General features: G+C 39.8%; 1 protein-coding gene across 3 annotated transcripts in view; it reads right to left on the minus strand.

Annotated features, from left to right (window-relative positions):
* The window catches only part of SAMSN1 (SAM domain, SH3 domain and nuclear localization signals 1), a 90,535-nt gene that overhangs the window by 33,892 nt on the left and 38,749 nt on the right, over positions 1-17,894 (minus strand). The window contains exon 1 of one of the 3 annotated variants that reach the window (XM_075491843.1): positions 3,669-3,761. The exons of the other annotated variants lie outside the window; for them this stretch is intronic. Within the exon in view, the coding sequence (XP_075347958.1) occupies positions 3,669-3,725 (57 nt within the window). The 5' untranslated portion in view covers positions 3,726-3,761. Of the gene's footprint in view, positions 1-3,668; positions 3,762-17,894 lie in introns of those variants that run through there. 3 annotated transcript variants of the gene reach the window in all.

A 17,894-nucleotide genomic window follows, 5' to 3' on the forward strand; every position in this document is an offset into this window, starting at 1 on the left:
TTTATTTGCATGGCGCCAGGATATGGTGCTGCCTGAAGCACATGAGAAAGAGAAGACTGGATCCTGTATAATTTCTTAGAATGTTTTTTCTTACCATCTTTCTAAATCTGCTTCATGCTACTCCCCAGATCCACTGACATCTGTAACATCATTAGGGCCAAAGGGGCTAAAATCCAGGTGATTTTAGGGGTCTTGGTTTCGTCCTCTAAGTCAACTGCTCTCCTCCTCCCCAGCTCTTGAAGGGATGGTGGGACAGACTGCACAGACTCATAGCTGAAACACATGTAGTAAAAGCATCCTTCCCCCCACTTGCTACAGTACTTTCCTGCTCTGCAACTAAAACTCCAGCAATGCAGGAGACACATGCTCTCCCTGCAGTGAGCTGCCGGAGCTGGGCTGGCTCCGGCCATCAGCGTGACCACGAACTTCAGGGCTAGATGCAAGAACTTGTTTGCTTGACCTCACCTGCCCACAAATAATACTGCAGCTCAGAACAGCTATGTCATAGAAAGCAAACCATGTCTTGTCTGACAGAAAAGAAAGGGGGGCAGGTGAGGACTGAAAGGAAGAGCTGAGAGAGAGCCGCCTCTTGGTGGATGCCCTGATGGGAGGCGCACGGGGTCTGTTGTGATAGGAAGTCATTTAAGGTCCTGGATAGACAGATAGGTTAGATTAGACGGGCTTGAAATAGAGAGCTTAGCCCTTCAACTGGTTGAATTTCTTCAATATTAAGCAGGCTATTTTTAAGCCTTAGGACTTCTCCTTTATAGTTCAACTATCTGCGTCCTCAGCTGATGTACAAGGTATAAATGTACAGTTCCATGGCAGTATGTGCAGCTACAATGATAAACGTTGGCGAAGGACCAGAATCCTTCCAGTATGTCTTTTGAAAACATTTCTCTCACATTTCTCTCCCTATTTTCTCTGGGATGACACCAGGTGTAGATTTTTTTTGCCTAGCGATGAATGTTTATTTATTTAGTTTACATACAAAGCATACAGTAGTTATATGCATATCCATGAATAAGCAAAAGCTGCCAGATATGCAAAGAAGTTATTAGCATGACTGCAGCACTTCAGAAATCCTGCTGTATAACAAAACAAACTGCAACACTACTATTTCATGGCAATGGACAAGTATTAACCCTTTCATAGCAGACACTGAGAGTTGTAAGATGCTACTTTTTGTCTATGTAGCACCGAATGCATCTGCAGAAGTCCCTTAAGCACCACAGTGATCAATAAGGTAAAGTAAATGCATTGCACACAGAGAACAGGCAGTTAGATACTGAAAATCTGTATCAGTCCTGCATTGGTCATTGACTTGCCCACCGCTACTAGGGGCTTTATACAGGGACAGCAAATTGCCTCAAAAAGGGTTTTAACACCAGCCTTGCATGGTATTCCTTCATCTTTATCAAAAGGCATAACTGGATGCTGATATTCTTCACATTAGAAAGTAATAAAAGCAAAAGGATTAAAAAGGAAATCCTGGTGAAACACTTGAATTACTGCACAGAACTTCATCCAGTTGTGATAAAGACAGCTGGTCTCTATGGGTAAGATTCAGTTACTTAAAAAGATCTTTTTGGTGTCCTCTTTGAGGGCCTAAGGCAGCAAACCTGATTTTCACTTAACGCTCCAGACCTTATGGCTCTCCCGTAGGTCTTGCGTCAGCCCCGTGTGGGTGTGTTGGAGACACTGGGACATCTAAGCTGCCTAAAGGCAAGGTGAGGTGGCCCGAGACCTCCGCAATGGCAATGGCATCCTGCCCTGCGAGTATGAGGAGGTACCAAATGTTGCCTACGCGGAGCAGGGGCAGCCAGGAAGTGATCTAGGGAAGTCATTTGTGAAATCCTGTAACTTCTGTCGAGACGTAAGGACTTGCGCCCCATGTTACCCAATTCAGTATTAAGCAACTTAAGTATTTGCGTTGCTTCCGTGGGGCATGTTTCGAAACATGCTACAACAAGCTAAGATTTCCATAGCATGCGACATGGGGCTGTCTCCTCCCATGCCCTTTTTGTGAATAGCACATTCAGCAAAAACATTCTCATCGTGGAAAGTTTACACGGTTCTGTGCAAAAGTGGGACTACAGTAGGTGAAGTGTTTCAAAGCACACTACTGAGGCAGAAAGACATCCTGAGCCACTTGACCAAAACCTTTCCATTTTTGTAAACATTTACAATAAGACAAAGTCAGCACAGCAAAATCAGCAGGTTTGACACTCAGTCAAGTGGTTAGACTCTTTTTATCCCTGCTTTACACATACGGTGTATCAGATCCATGACCACGATATATATATATTTTTTTGAGAAGCCACAATGCCAGCATTTTAATAGCATGGAGTGCACTCATGAATGAATAACTATCTGTGCGGAAAAAAAAAAAAATCAGACTGTTGTTAAGGAATGTATTATTCTGGAAGAAGAGAGTGACCAAAACTTGCTTTTGAAATTATTTAATAGATAGGAAAGCAAAGCCCATCTACAGAGTCTGTCGTTGTCATTTCTTGCTTAACCTATAGTGTAATTAGATATTAATTATACTTCTGCCCTGTCTTTAAAAAACAGTATGATGATTGAACAGAAGAAAATACATAACATACCAACCAGTGAAATGCTTGAGAAAACATTCAAATCCATGGGAAAATGGATTCAGAATTGTTTCAAATCCATGGAAAAAACATTAATTTTAATTGTTAATGAGTCACAGTCTAAAACTGCAAGTGCAATCCACAAAAGCCAATGCTGAGTAAAACCAGAAGACATTCCTGCTGAAATAGTGTTTGCAATAATATTTAGGACTCAGAAATCACAAAGTGAGGTGTATTCCCAAACAATGAGAAGATGGGTCTGCAAACTAGGAGACAGTGAGTTTCTGAGAGCAGAGATATACTAAAAGGCTTTTCTAATCTCTTATTTAAATTTTCAGCACTGGCAAACTGAAATAGAAATGGATACTGATGCGCTCAGGTCTAGCAGTAGCCATTTTTCTTCAGGCTTACAATACACTTGCAAAGGTCACTCTGCACCCAGTCCAGGGACTGAAAATAAATTTCTAGCATGGGACACATGCTTATGCATCTTGCAAAACTCTCACTTTCTCTCCTGCAATTCCAGATTGTGGAAAGTGTCCAGTGTAGAATCAATTTATTCAGAGTATTTATTTCAGGCTGAAAGTATAATAAATCCCAGAAAAGTGAAGATAACAAACACTGATTGCCAAGTACCCTCTCCTCCTTTGGTTATGATGATGCAGAAGCGAATTTATTAAAATAAGGAACAAATTTAATAGCTTTTCTAATTCTTCACTGATTCTCACACTCTTTTGTGGGACACCATCAGTTTATCATAGGTCAAAGGGAGAGAGGGTGTTTTTGTGAGCCCCTCTGTTAAAAGACTGATGCAGAGCATATAACAATAGACAAAGTCCAGTACCAGGACTCTTTAGCACCGCTATAGCAGTTCACAATGATGATTCCTTGAATTGGATCATTACTTTTATAAAGTGAGTATATACAAATAGATTCCTGAGATTATACCACCGAGGCACTTGCTAGCACATCAGGAAATCCTGACGGTAGGATTTAAAAGGAAATCCTCCTTTTAAAAATTGTTAAGAATTCCTGTTATTATTCATTGACATTAAAAATTAAACTTCTTACCTTTGGCTTTTGACTTTTCTCCTTATCAGATACGTTAGATGGTTTTCTCTTCAACATTTTAAATTCAGGGTTATCCAGCTGATGTGCAACTGCTACTAGCTTGTACCCAAACTAAGTACAATGAAGCGTACTGCACAAGCGTACATCAGTTACGCAGTTCCTTATTCTATCAGGATGTGACTTCACACAGCTGCTTTGCGGCATGGGTGAGCGAGCTGAAATCTTTGTTTGGGGAGGGAGTGAGGAAGGAGGGAAGGAAGTGACGGGGAAAAGAAAGAGAGAGGTGCACTAAGGAGATGAGTTGAAAACGAGGAAAGGGTTCAGAGTGAGAAATGCTGTAAGACTTACCTCCTTCTGTGTCACCATCAGGCCTCAGTAAGACTTTCGACAACCTCAAGAAAATCACCCTGTTTTCCTCTCTCATTTTTCCCCACTCAGCCTTGTGGCACTAACTGCACCCTTCATTACAACTTCTGCTGGGACTCAGATGTGAAGAATGTATGCTGCTGTTCCAAGGACCAAGGGATATTATTCCCCAGCAGATTCGTACTGTGCTGTGGTACGTGGTCTAGCTGGTCCCCAGTGCCTCCCTTTCTCTCTTAGCTCTACAGTAATGCAATAAAAGCAATGAGATTGAAGGTCACTGGCTGGCGGAGAAGGGAAGGTTTCTAAAGCCATCTTTTCTTTTACATGGCGGAATAATTTTTTGCCATTCATCACAGAATTTGGACTCCCTGAAACAGCACTTTTCAGTCCTCCATTGTCCTTGATTTGGTGACAAAGTCACAGGGAGAAAAAGGAAGTCTAACAGAAGGCTTGCAACAAAGAGACGGAAGAGAATGACAAAGGTCCTTTATACCCTCTTGAAAAACAGCCCAGAGGCTAAGTGAAAGTGGAGGTATTAAGGTAGCTTTGAATTTCTGCTTCATTTTGCTTGATATTATTTGCCAAAGTCAAACAAGCAAAAGTCTTGAGTATCCTAAGTAAAACTTATTTGTTGTGAATCATAGGCCACAAAACCTGAAACCATAAAAAGTTCCCAACTTTTTGCTGAAAGATGGAGGCAAATTCTCAATTTCAAACCCCAAACTTTTGGCCCACCCACAGAACTTCAACTAAATCTTAATTTAACATTACTACAAATGAAAAAGAAATCTATTTCTAAGTAAGTTGCAACAAAAAGGTTCAACAATAAGTGTCAAGAAAAAACTTTGGTAAAATTTTTTTTTTGGAAAATTTTTATAACATTTTTTCAATTTTTTTTCCCAAGAAAATCTATTCTAAGCAACTTTATTCATAAGTTTTGCATAGATAAAAGCTCTTTCAAAAAAGCAAGTCACTGTGGAGGTCTCTTGCACCAAATAAAAATTCAGAAGTCCTTGTCAATCCAAATACTCAGTGCACAGACCTTTCTCTATGTCATTCTTTTAATATGGTTGAACTCAAATTTCAAGGAAAGCTAAAACATGAAACCATGCAAACTGAAAACTAAAAGAACTGATGGCTGAAAGCTGGTAAGAAATGCACAGGTCTTATTTCTTAGAATTGCCTTTCCCAGTCCCATAAACACTTTTAACTTTTTGAAGCATCTATGAGGACACAATGCTAGATAGGCGGGTAGTCTCTTGGCTGATTGCTGTCTTCTTCCTCTATCATATGAGTATTCCAGGAAGGGATAAGACACTGCTCATCAGATGAATTCCCATTTCAGTTTGCTATTTGGACTTCTATTTAAATGTTTAATAAAAGTTTTGGAGGCCTTCTTGGATTCTGATGGACGGGCAACTGAATGGACTGAGACTGACTGATGAACGAATAATTATTATATGCTAATGGTATAATGAGGTTTTCCTTTCCAGACCTTCTAAGAACTTCTAAGGGTTGGTAAGAAGAGGAGGAGAAACTGGGGTCAAGGCACTGAAATTCTGCCAAATATAGTGCAGGATTTTTCTCTAGGTTACTGGATTGCAGTGGAGTATGTGTTGAACCTCAACCCATTAACCAAGATGTTTCACTTCACATTTTAATCAGAACTACACTCATCTAGAACAGAGCTGAATTTATTAGCTAGTATTATTAATAATAACATATCAATCAGAGTTCATAATAATGGTTATTATTAATAATCAATAATTAAATAATAATAATGATGAACTCTGAGAGATACGTTTCTTTCATATATCTGATAACAACACCTGAAAAGTCCATTTAAGTTTCTAACCATAAGGAGGTTTTACCATGGACATTTAATCAGCCTTAGTAATTCAGTAGGGCCATATGTTGTTATAAAAGCTGTAAGTATTTTTAATAGTAATTAAGCCTGATTATTTATCTACATAGATGTACATTGCAGTATATTGTTTTTCTTTTTAACCTGATCCAAACGTGACGATTTCAGACTCTGCTGATCATTAGACTGTGATTTCCTGTCTCAGGCCCCTGTTAAAATCTTCATGATTAATAAAATGGGAACTCATCTGACGAGTAATATATGAGCTTCCTTTCTGTAGAATATTTATTGTTAAACAGGAAGAAAGAGGCCATTTCAAGAGATATAGTACCCACCCATATCTATTTCCTTTCCTCATCCACATATCAGAAAAATTATAGCAGCTTGAAAGCTGACCTGATTATGTTCTTGCCCTTGGAAGGCTGACCCACACTAGTTTTAAAAAGTAACAAAGTGAAGAAAATCAAACATATATAACATTAAGTTCATTTAATTTAGTTAACCAATGCATTTCAAAAGGAGCTCTTTGGAATTAAAAATTAATAATAAGCTTGGTGGTTATATCCTCTGTATTTGAAGCTAATTTTTTAAAAGGCAATGAATATCTGTGTAAAATTAGAAGAAAAATTCTCACTTAGTTTTCTGTTGGACATGACTGCAGGTAACATTTCATTTCCTTGCTGGTCTCTGAACCTGATCCAAACCCCAGTGAAATCAATAGAAGTTTTTCAGGTGAATTTTATGGGGCTTGGATTGACTCCTCCACCCTGAAATATGCAGGCAATGTCAGTCTTCTCTCTGGGAAGTCCTATGGGGAAAAAGGCTATCCACTTAAAAATAATTAAGATCACCCCATGAGAATGATTCCCACTGTCATTATATTTATAAAAGGCAACATACCTTATAGCTTATTATTATCATTATTCAGTTTTAATGAACAGACCATGATGAATAGTCCTGGATATTCAAGTGCTTTATGTGCCTCCCTCCCACACGATATCAAGTGCTGCAACAGTGCCATATCCCCTCAGTGGCTCCATCCAGTTACCTTGCCCTGAAAGGAGAGATCACTTCCAGTCTAAACTGCAAGTGTAAACTTATCCTTTCAATACTTGGTAATTCTGATAAAACTAAAAAGTAGACTGCAAAGTAGATTGAAGGGTTTAGCATACTGGCCACCTGTCAAAAAGCAAATGAAATGAGTCTTTTTTCGTATTAGCAACTTGTTTTTCATTGTCCATCAGACAAATCTGGTCCAAGTTTAACTGGAGACTCAGAGATACCTTGGGACTGTACATTGCTTTCCCTAATGCTACGCAATCCCAGAGTGTGTTAGGCTGTTTATTTTAATTAAAATAAGACTTATATTTTGTATGAGAAATGAATCATGCCTTCAGCCTCTGCTTTTATGGCCATGCCTCTCTCTGTATGATCTAGCTCCCTTAGATATTGCAGAAATCTCAGAATAGCAAGTGGAGCTGAGTGAATAATTTGCAGTGAATAATTTACTTAACAAATTTAATCTTTATTTCCTCAAGGAATGTTCATGAGCAGAACACAATTTCCTCATATGTATTAATTATGGGCCAGAACATAGCTAGATACTTCCCTCTCCTGGTCTAATATGTGCAAGGGCCAGCCACAGTTACAGTCACTGCTACTCCTCAGCAGAGCTCTCGTCATAAACTACCACGGCAAAGACTCTACAGAAACTACAAGGAACAAGAGTGAAAAAGTGAAGTTAAGCCCTCCCTCCCCTGTTAACAACCCATGAAAGAAGCCAGATGTTGCAGGCTGGGCTGACTTTATAACTACTTAAACTAAAAACTCACTTTAAATTTTAACTCCAAAGATTGAGGCTGTGATTTTCCATTGGGATGCTGGGGAATGGAGCTGGATGCTTAAGGTCCCATCTTTGAAACTCCCACGCTCACTGCAAACTCATCACTGTGAGCATCCAGAACTTAGTACTGAAAATTGGTCCAAAATGCTTAGGGGCTTCATGCAACAGCATGTGTAATTTCCTATTGAATAGGCTCCTATGTGCTTTTCATCAGGAATAAAAAATAAAGAAGATACAGAAACTCGGAGTCTTCGAGAGAGAAGACAGGATTAAAGAATATTTTAAGCTTACACCCTAGATTTGGCAGAGGGTTGACCCTATATCAAGAAGACTCCTATCCTGTACAAAGTATAATTCTTATGAAGTCTGCAGAAACCGGCTATTCAGCAAAGCTAATAACTAACATCTGAAGTTAGCTTTAAATCTTGATCTTTGCTAAATAATTTATGTTGTGGAGATTTTTAATGCCATACATCCACTGAAACAGCATGAGGGAACAACAACAGAGTGGAGTCTAAGTTTGTTTAAGCAACCGTCAGGGTGCAGAGCAGCAGGAATACCCCCATCATGCCAAGTCCTAAGAATTGTGAATTTGGCCTCTCTCAGATTATTGGGCTTCCTTCTCTTCCTGAAAAAATATTTTTGTGATTCTTCCTTCTCTTATGCTAATCCTTTGCCACTAAGGTCAATGGAGTCACAAAGAAATACGGCGGGGACAGGCTATAGACCATCACTACCAGCTCCTACTGAATTTAAAGATGTGTCTGGTACAAGAAGCGGTTGCTACTCTGGGAGTAAGAAAAAGTGTCTCATTGCCAGGCCCTCAGACTGTGTCCTTGGCGTGCTCCCAACACTGCCTGGCCTAAAGGGAAAATGAAGTACCAAGAACTTATCTCAAACTTGGATCCCAACACATTCTCTTGCATTAGCAGTAGATGAACAGATCAGTCAAACCTACACTATGTAAGGTTAGCACTAACGCTAATAAAAATCTATACTATTGTGACAGAAGGATTCTCAAGGAGATTGGCTTTCGCCTATTGAACAAATCCCTTTCTTATTACCTTGAAGAGTAAGAGCAAAAGTTGTATCTATATCTTCTAAGTATTCCTGTTGGGAAAACTCAAAGTCAACAAGGTTGGTGTCTTGTAAAACACAGCCGCAGGCTTATCCAGCATCCGCGTAATAATTTCCAACAGAAATATGTGCGTCACTAGTGGTTTTCCTGTACATTTTATTGTAAGCAGAATACACTTTACTGTCTGTGATGAATAACAGAAAGTAACTGGCAGGATGATGCTGCTGTGGGTGCAGGCATGTAAGTGAACAGCGCGCTGTTTCTCAGAGTGAATGTTAAAATGTAGCTCAAAGCTACATCGCAATGTTCAAGCCTAGAACATCCCAATGGATTCTGTTAGTGAACACTGCGATTACTAATCAGCTACAAGGGCATTTTATCCCACGTAATTTTCAGGTTTATATGACTGTTGTTTCATAGTTATCCAGCTGAAGATCAGCCTCCCAGAAAGGCATTTACAGATAAAGAGTGACAGTTGCCTTGCACATCTATTCAGAAAACCCAAATATGAGATTTTCAATAAAGGGAACTGATCTAAAAATAAATTTAGGCTCTCTGTTTTAATCTCATACACAAAACATGACATGCTTCATTCAGCATTTAGAAGACCAGCTTAACGCGCAAGCACTGGCAGTGCAGCAGGGGATTTTTTCAAGGTATGTACATGATGTCTGCCTGCCTATCTCTGATTAGAATCAAGATCAACGAAAGTAAATTCTGATTAACTCTAATGCGCAGCCTGCTGTCAGGAAACTCTTTGTAGTTTGAGCCGTCTTTTACCAGTAAACATCTCCTGCTGAATTTCTTCACTGATGTGAGAGTGTCAAGTCCCTGTGCCATCACAGCGTTAGGACTGCTGTGCAAATGCTAACATGAAAAGGAATAAAATGTGGTACACTGCATATTCACTTGCAGGTCCTCAGTTTCATTTTGCTTCTAGAGGAAAATGCTATTCTTCCTTTCTCCTTGAAAATGGTCTCAAGTGGGTGAAAATCAAAATTTGGAAGGGACAGAGAGGGACAAGATGGCTTTATTTGTAATTGTTTTTAAAACTTTTTTTCTACCCATCTAACTGATATGTTACCTGATTGATAGCCAGCAGAAACACAAAAACACTTCATCATCAAGAATAGGTGATTAGTTTCAAACTTACATTTGATTTTCTTTTCTTAAAACACTCTGTATCAGAGCGGTGGGCTTATCTGTTGCAATACTTGATTCAGGTGCTAACATTAATGTCAATACCTTCAAAATCAAGCAGGATGTGGGTCAGGCTAGCTCCATCAGCAGACCTGCCAAATCACACACACAGGGAATGAGACTGGAGCAGCTGATTTGCTCTCATGCTGACTTCCAGGCCTGAACCTCGCTGCAGGGAGGTCTGGCTCCTGCTCCGTATGTGTATCTGGCAGGTGTAGGTGGTTACCCCAATCCATCAGCCACTTGCTCCAGTGCAGGGGTGACGGAGGGTGGGCAAGCTCCAGCCACGCTGAGCTCCCCCATAAAGGAGAGGCGGCACTTTTCCTGCTGGATTTTGGCACCCAGTCCCTCACTGGGGATAACTGGCCAGGTGATTGCTGCACCCTGTGCCAGTCATGGTTAGTGGCCTGCTTGCCTCATTTGGGGCTCCATGGGATGCTTCGGGCCAGGGCTGAATGGTCACAGTTGAGTCGGTTGCCCCAGGTCAGCTGAACCTCACTAACGGGCTGGAAACATGCTCTTAGCCCATCACCAAGATGAAGTGAAGCACAGTCACATGAATTTATTTCATTAAGGGTTTAAGATAACATGCTTTATCTCAGGCTGTGGGCTAAAAGCACTCACAGGGACTGTCACGGTACTCAGTAAGTATAAGGTAATTTCTTACGTGTCAGTAACTTGTTTTTGGGGCGAGAAGGGAATGGAAAGGGGAGGCTGTCTCTGAAACTGTGCTCTGTGGAAAGAGAGATGGACGCTTTGCCTCTTTGCAAACACCCCACTTTTCTTCAGGATTCCCTCCACCACTCCTGATCTTTTTTCATTGTATTATCAAACTCCTTCCCCTCTCGCTTCCCCACAAAGTATATGAGCTTTTGACTCACTCGTTGCATACCACTTCTCTAGAGAGTCTTTTTTTACCTCTTACTCTCACCTATCTGATCCTTTTTACTTCTTTCACACATGTTATCTTGTGTGTTTTCTGTCTCCTTTGTGTTGCTGCTGCTGTTACGGGAAACAGAGGTTGATGAAAAGGCAACAAAACTTTTCCCTCCGACAGCTCTATGATCTGCTAAAAGTTCTGCTGAGCCACAGACAGCAAACTGGAGAGGAGTCTCACTCCAGGAGCAGCAAAACTCTGAAAGCTAGATATAGGCCTGTTAGTTTACAGCAAATAATTTTTTTAATATATGTACAAACTGGTGAAGACAAATGTTAATATTATGCTCCTCTAGTTCAGGAAGTGAAAATTCACAAAAATCTTTAAAACATCTTTGGGTTCAAACACCCCTATAAACCTAAATAATAATACCTAACCCCCTAAAAATAGCACCCTTGCATACCATACGCACACAAACTCATTAGATTAAGAAAACAAAATTTTAAAGCCAAGGGAAGGTAGAATTAATGCTCTCTGTGATACCTGAATCTCACCCCTATGCATGTATGTCTTACGATGCAGTTTTAGTGATGCAACTTTAATATTTACCACATTTTCTCTACTGAATGTTTGTCTCATTCAGTGCAAAGGATGAATCTGAATCGAGGTGTCAGAGCCTGCAAATAAACTGTTTGAACTCCTGCCCTTCTGCTGCACAAGTTGGTAAGTGTATTCTTGCCAGTGCAACAACAGTCTGATGTGTAAAATAACATACTATCCCCATTTTGCAAATGAAGCCTGAGGCAGACAAGTTAAGTGATTTGTCTAATATCACACAAGAGGTCTGCGGAAGTGCAGGGAATTGAATCTGCATTATCTACATCCTTAATCACTGGATCATGATTCACAGAGTTAAGGGAGCTATGCTGCTATGAAGAACTGGAATAAGGATTTATTTTGTCATTATAGTTCAGTGAAATGCTAAGAAATTGAGTTAAAACTTATTTACTTTGCAGTTGGTCATTGACTGCACGTAATCCTCAGGTTTTGACCTTGTGGTTAGATGTGCAGAAAATTTTAGCGAATATAGCTGCAAGCAAAGTTTTGGGAGTTTGACTTCAAGGTTTTCAGACTAAAAAATCTGAATAATATCCTGCCTGTCTTAAAATGGCCACCAGAATTAACTGATTTTGCTCTTTTCCACCTGTACACATCTTGATGTAGGATGTGAGCTGTCATCTGTATTTATCTGAGAAAAAGAACTGTCTTGTGAGCTAGCATGGCAGCTTACACACTAGTCCCCTGTCGTAACGGAGGCCACATGCATTACTGTATTGCCATGGTGATTAATTTTTAGGGGAGTTACGTGGAAGGAAGGATGATCTGTGAGGAAGGAAATCTAGGTATTAAAACACCTACACAATCCAGAACTAAATATAGAAACCCTCAAAATATCTGCAGAAGTTTCTCTCGTGATCTTAAACTATCTGAACTCTTGATTTTTCCCATTTCCCACGCACTGTCATCATTTCTTGTGGTGTGCTATCAAGCATAAGTTGTAAGAAGTGAACGAGAAGTTTCATGCCATTTCACCTAATTAATTTGGTCCTTTCAGGAAAAATATTCAGCTAGATTTCTTCAAGTGGATTGGAGTGTAAGCACTTCCAGCAAGAATTAGGTTATGTTCGTTTCCAATTTGCTTTGCTTATGTATTAGGGAAGGTGAACTTCTTCAACCAATTAAATGTCTACAGAAAGCCAGTCCAGAAATTTCATTACCATAGGTGAATTCCTTTCAAAATACAAGAGAATACTCAGATACAAATCATTGTCCAGTTCTTTCTGAAAAGCCCTGGTCTTTGTCTTCTAATGATCTATTCATATACCTGAAAGTATTTAAATAGCAGAATTAGAGGTGTGTCCACTGTGTGTACATTGTTTCACTTCCAATCTTATTTTTCAGGCCCTATTCTTGTGCATTTTACCCACAATTATTGTCTCAAAGCTGGATGAAAACCCAGTATTCAAATTAAATTTTCAGTTCCTAAAAAAAAGTTTGAAATTATGCAAGACATACCCTGCTTTTGTCACAACAGAAGTACTTCTTTTGTTGGACTTTAAAACACATTCATTACACACACAATAATGCTGCAGCCCTGGAAATCTTAATGCCTTTCTGGCGCTGAAAATCCTCACTCTTCCATTTATGCCATTGCTGAGCACTGATATGTGACTTTTCCTACATTTCTGTGCGAGGGAGATGAAAACAGAACTAATTTCTTCTGATTTATGAAAGGCTTATTTCACAAATAGGCTTTACAGGAACACTTTTTAAAGCATACAAAGCCGACTTACCAAAGAGACTAACTAGCTCAATCTACACTCACAAAACAAGCAAGTAAACATAATCAGCTCCTGAGCCAGCTCAGAACTTCCAGAAAATTAATGTTCCCCAAAAGAAAAGTCACTTGAATTAGCTAGGGAAGAATACAAGCAATATCAGGCATTGTTGTATGCACTGCTACCTACCACCTACGTATTCTTGTAACTTAAGGTCGGTAAGGATCCTTGAATCATCTTAGGTTGTGGCTTCCTTACTGAAGCCTTAGCCTCAAAATCCTTACCGAATTAGTCATGTGGGTAGCACTTTAATTTCAGCTTCATCAGGGACATTGAAGATATCTGAAGCTAAGCTTACTTTTTCTCCTGAATAAAGATGAACACACATAAAAGGCATATTGAGTTAATGCAAGCACAGTGAGAATGAAACATTTTGACTACGAACGGGAAGTTTGTCACCAACCCAACAAGCACAAGATCGGGCCAAAGTTTCGGTTTCAAAAATGAAGCTATGCAAAAGTAAAACTGCATTACTTTGTGTAAGGAGATAAATTGCACTTTAAAAGTTGCAGCCTTGGATAGGCAGATCCCAAGGCACCTGATGGCTTCATTGGTCAAAACGTTCCTGCCAGCACCAGGAGCTAATGCATTAGCACAACACAGGATCAAAACACAGCCTGTATTAGCTGATTCATTTGGCAGGAGCACTGCTCACTCAGAGTAATGTATACTTTATTTTGCTTTGTCTGGTTTATGGGAAGAAATGATAGCTTTTATTTTTTTTTTAATATAAAAAAACCAAGAAAAATGTCAATTATAAAATACTGAACTGACAGCAGATCCAAAAAAGGATAATATTATCACAGCATAGGTGTGATATAAAGCAGCAGACAGACAATACAATCTATTTCTTTCAGTATGCAAAAGTGCATCATTTTGGCAATTCTAAAGGATACGAACAGGAAGTCATCCTTTCATCAGACAGTTTGTTATCAACAATTGCACTTAGTTTAATTATATTTTGACTCTTAATCATGTTTCATGAACTAAGTAGCATTCCTTTTTTCTATTAAGAATTCATATGCCATTTACAAAGAATAAGTATATGAAATGCACAATTTTCCCTGCACTTTCAACAATTATATTCCTCTTCATACTACATTCATGACAGTAATCCAAAATAATCTTTCTTTTCTCTCTCTAGCTGTAGCTCTGCAGTACCTAACAGCTATTTCAGAAGCAAACCCATGAAATCTGCTGAGGTGAATTGAAATGTTCTTCTGCAGTTATCTGTAACCATATTAAAGATGCGGTGGTATTTTAAAATATCTTCTACTGCAAATAAATTCACTTAATTATCATTCTGCCTTATATATACTAGCAAGTACTAGCAATTCAACTTTACAGAACAGTCCAGCAATGTTTGGAGGGAAAAGTTTGGAATTGTTAAGCTTTTTAGTAGAGTTAGGTATACCTGCCTCTAAGATTAATGGAAAATGTGACATAATTCCCTATATAGCTATGAAAATTCCAATAACGTATTAAAAATATAAAATAGGACAAGAGTTACCATAGTGAAGAGCAGCAGCATCAGATTTTTCATATTTTTTAAAACCTGCTTTGAGACTGCATGGTCAAAGTCACCACAGATGAAGACACTAAATTTCTAAATTTTTCACATTACGATGCAGGAAGTAGCAAAAATCACTGCAGGATGCAGAATGGCGGTGGCAGATACTTGCTATCAGCACAGTGCAAGGGTACAGCTATAGCGAGGCTGGATGCCCTCCCAGGCTCCTCTCTTCCAACACAAAGCTTGAAAGATGAAGCCTTGTCCTTTAAGAGGTGATTTTCTCTCACTTTTTGTATTTAACTGGAGCAAGCCATACAATATTTACCAACTTCCTGATGTAATAGTTTCTTAAATAAAGCTCCCTGTCACAGGAGACAGAGTAAGACTTTACAGACACTGACACATCAGGAAAATGAGTGCTCTTAGTTCACTAGCATTTGTATATTTTTTTGGCTGACTCAATATTTTGCTTTGTATTTCCAGAAAAAGTAAACACTGAAAATTCAGTCATGGATCTTGACTTTTCCCCAGTTTTAAAATCAAAGCCATTCAAATTTCACCAGCATTTGACTACAACATACAGGTATAAATATATCTCAATCTTCACCCCCCTCACAGGCTTAAAATTCAAAATAAGCTTTCACAAGGTTCTGGGACGGGGTTTGAACTGAGAAATAGCGAGTGCCTTTGAATTTAACTGTGTGCTAGATTTAGCTGTGGCACCGTTCCTTTTTGTCTATCAGTTCGTGTATCTATGAAGACTCTGCAGTCTGGGGAGCACGGGGTGGTTTCCAGCTATCTCTTTACCCTGCAAGAGAGGTGCTGAGTACACAGGGTGAAGGGCTGAGGTGGTGGACGGATGGGGAGAGCAGGGTAGCAGGTGAAATTAGCTAGAATATTATAAAAAGCAACAGGAAACCTGTCAGGGGGCTTGTAAATGAAGATATGATAAGATGAAAGAGAAGCAGCTGGGGACAGTTTCATATCTTGGAAAACAAATCCTGTTTTCATGTCTCAGCCACAGCTTATCACCTGAACACCCGTCATCATGGTCTTGACTGCTTTGTTTACTGCCACCCTTTCAGCTGCTCTTCATCTCTTCCCTGGGCAAAGACTTTGGGCCTCAGCTTGGGTACACCTAACATCAGTAGAAAATAGATTTATACTTGGTGAGTATCTGGTTTCCTACCTTGTCACTGAAATAGGAACAAGTAAGAGCTACAGCTTTTAAAAGGACCACTTATGACTGACACTGAAGCAGCTAGAGTGACTGGAGCAGTTGAAAATTGGTGTCTCAGAAAAGCAATTTGGGGATTTCCAGGCATTCTTTTTAGTGCTATATTTGTGCCAAATGAGAAATCAAAATGTAATTGAGAAAGCTCTTCTAAGGCATGGTCAGGTGTCTCTCAACAGAAAGACATTAGCTGAAGAAAGAAAAAAATGCAGAAACCAGTCAAATTGCTTAAGAAAACTGGGCAGCCAGAAAGTCCATTAAAGCCCGCAGCAGTCTAGTGCGCAGGAGAAACTTCTGGCTGAAATGAAGTAGAAATCTTCCTGCAGCCAACCTCTGGGCTGTGCAAATGGTCAAATGCAGCTTTCAGCTTTGAAGCACATTTTGCAAGAGAAGAGCACTCTCTGTCCTGTTTGTTCATTACTGGCTGTCCATACTCTTCCTCCCCACTCCACTGACCTAGAGAACAACAATCAGTCACTGGTATCACAAGAGATCCAATAACCTGTGTAAACCTCAAGGCAATACACAGCACCTCTTTGAGAACCAAGACGATCAGGAGCCGCAGAGGCAGTAAAGAGTGCAGGGTAAGCGCAATCATAGCAAGCAAGCAAGGCTGTTATGGGGAAACCAGGAACCAGAACCTGTTAAGTAGAATATGCCAGGAAAAGTTAGGATAAGAAAATGTCCAAAAATAGAGCTGAGAAGAAGAGTGTTTCTTCAACAAACAAATGAGTGTCAAGCTAGACATGTCTACTAAGTGTCAAAGGGAGATGCTGAGAAATGGCTTGTCTGACAAGAAAGCAAGTCAGACCAGGAGGAAAGCAAAAAGCCACAAGGTCACTGAAGTGGCAGAGAACCGTGGCCATAATAGCAGGGCTAACATAACCACGATAAGACCATAAGACATTCCTGAGAGGAATATGGAGAAAATGAATACAAGCGTTGGCATAAAGTCACTTGCAGTTTCCCCAAACTTGTTCATTCCACCACAATGTAATGCATTTATATTGGATAGAAACCAATCTTTTGAAGCTTTTTATTCTCGTCTTAACCTGAAAATGGGAGAGAAAGAATATCTTGCTCTGTGACACCCTTAGATTTTTTATTTCTCTTCACCAAAATCCCGGGTCTTTTCTAGTCTTGGGAAATGACCCTTGTCTTTCCATTCTTACTGAATACCAAACACAGGTTGCAACAGATAAATATTCTTATGGTGTCAATGACTAAATCCTTCTTCTGTTAAACCTAACCATGCTTCTAAGATACCGCCGGAAGAGAAACCCACTTCCAGTAGCTCTCTGCTGATTTGTCTCCAACAGGAGATGTTGTTTCCTCTCCCTTTCCTGTAAAGGATGCCCGTGTCATCCTACAAACACAGCTTCCATATTGCACAGTTACTGGGAGAGCGGATGGGTCAGCCAGTGAAGTAGCATGCTAAAGTATTGAGGGAGAGGAGAAAGGGACTCATCAGCTTTTCTGTCTCTGTCTCAGGCTGTCCAAGACAGTCTGGGAAGCCTTTTGTGAAGAGGACCCCTCAGCTGTGACCCCACTATGTGCTCCACACTATGCCTGTTTCAGGGCCAGTCAAGCCCATCAAGCTCCTGTACTTTCCAAGCTTCTGACTCTAGATTTTTCCATGCCCTACATGAGGTTGCAAAAGTCTTATGCAATTGCACATATTGAGAAAAAAAAGCAGAAGGCTGAAATGGCTTGTACAAAAGTCATACGGACGTGGCACTTCTAAGTATACTACTTTGTTAGGGTAGCGAATATCTTAATATATGAATAGCAGAAGGGCAGCTTCTAGTAACCACAATTTAAAAAAAAAAGAGAAAAAAAAGTCTGAGACAGC

The sequence above is a fragment of the Mycteria americana genome, chromosome 1 (genome assembly GCF_035582795.1).
Source record: "Mycteria americana isolate JAX WOST 10 ecotype Jacksonville Zoo and Gardens chromosome 1, USCA_MyAme_1.0, whole genome shotgun sequence".
NCBI lineage: Eukaryota > Metazoa > Chordata > Aves > Ciconiiformes > Ciconiidae > Mycteria > Mycteria americana.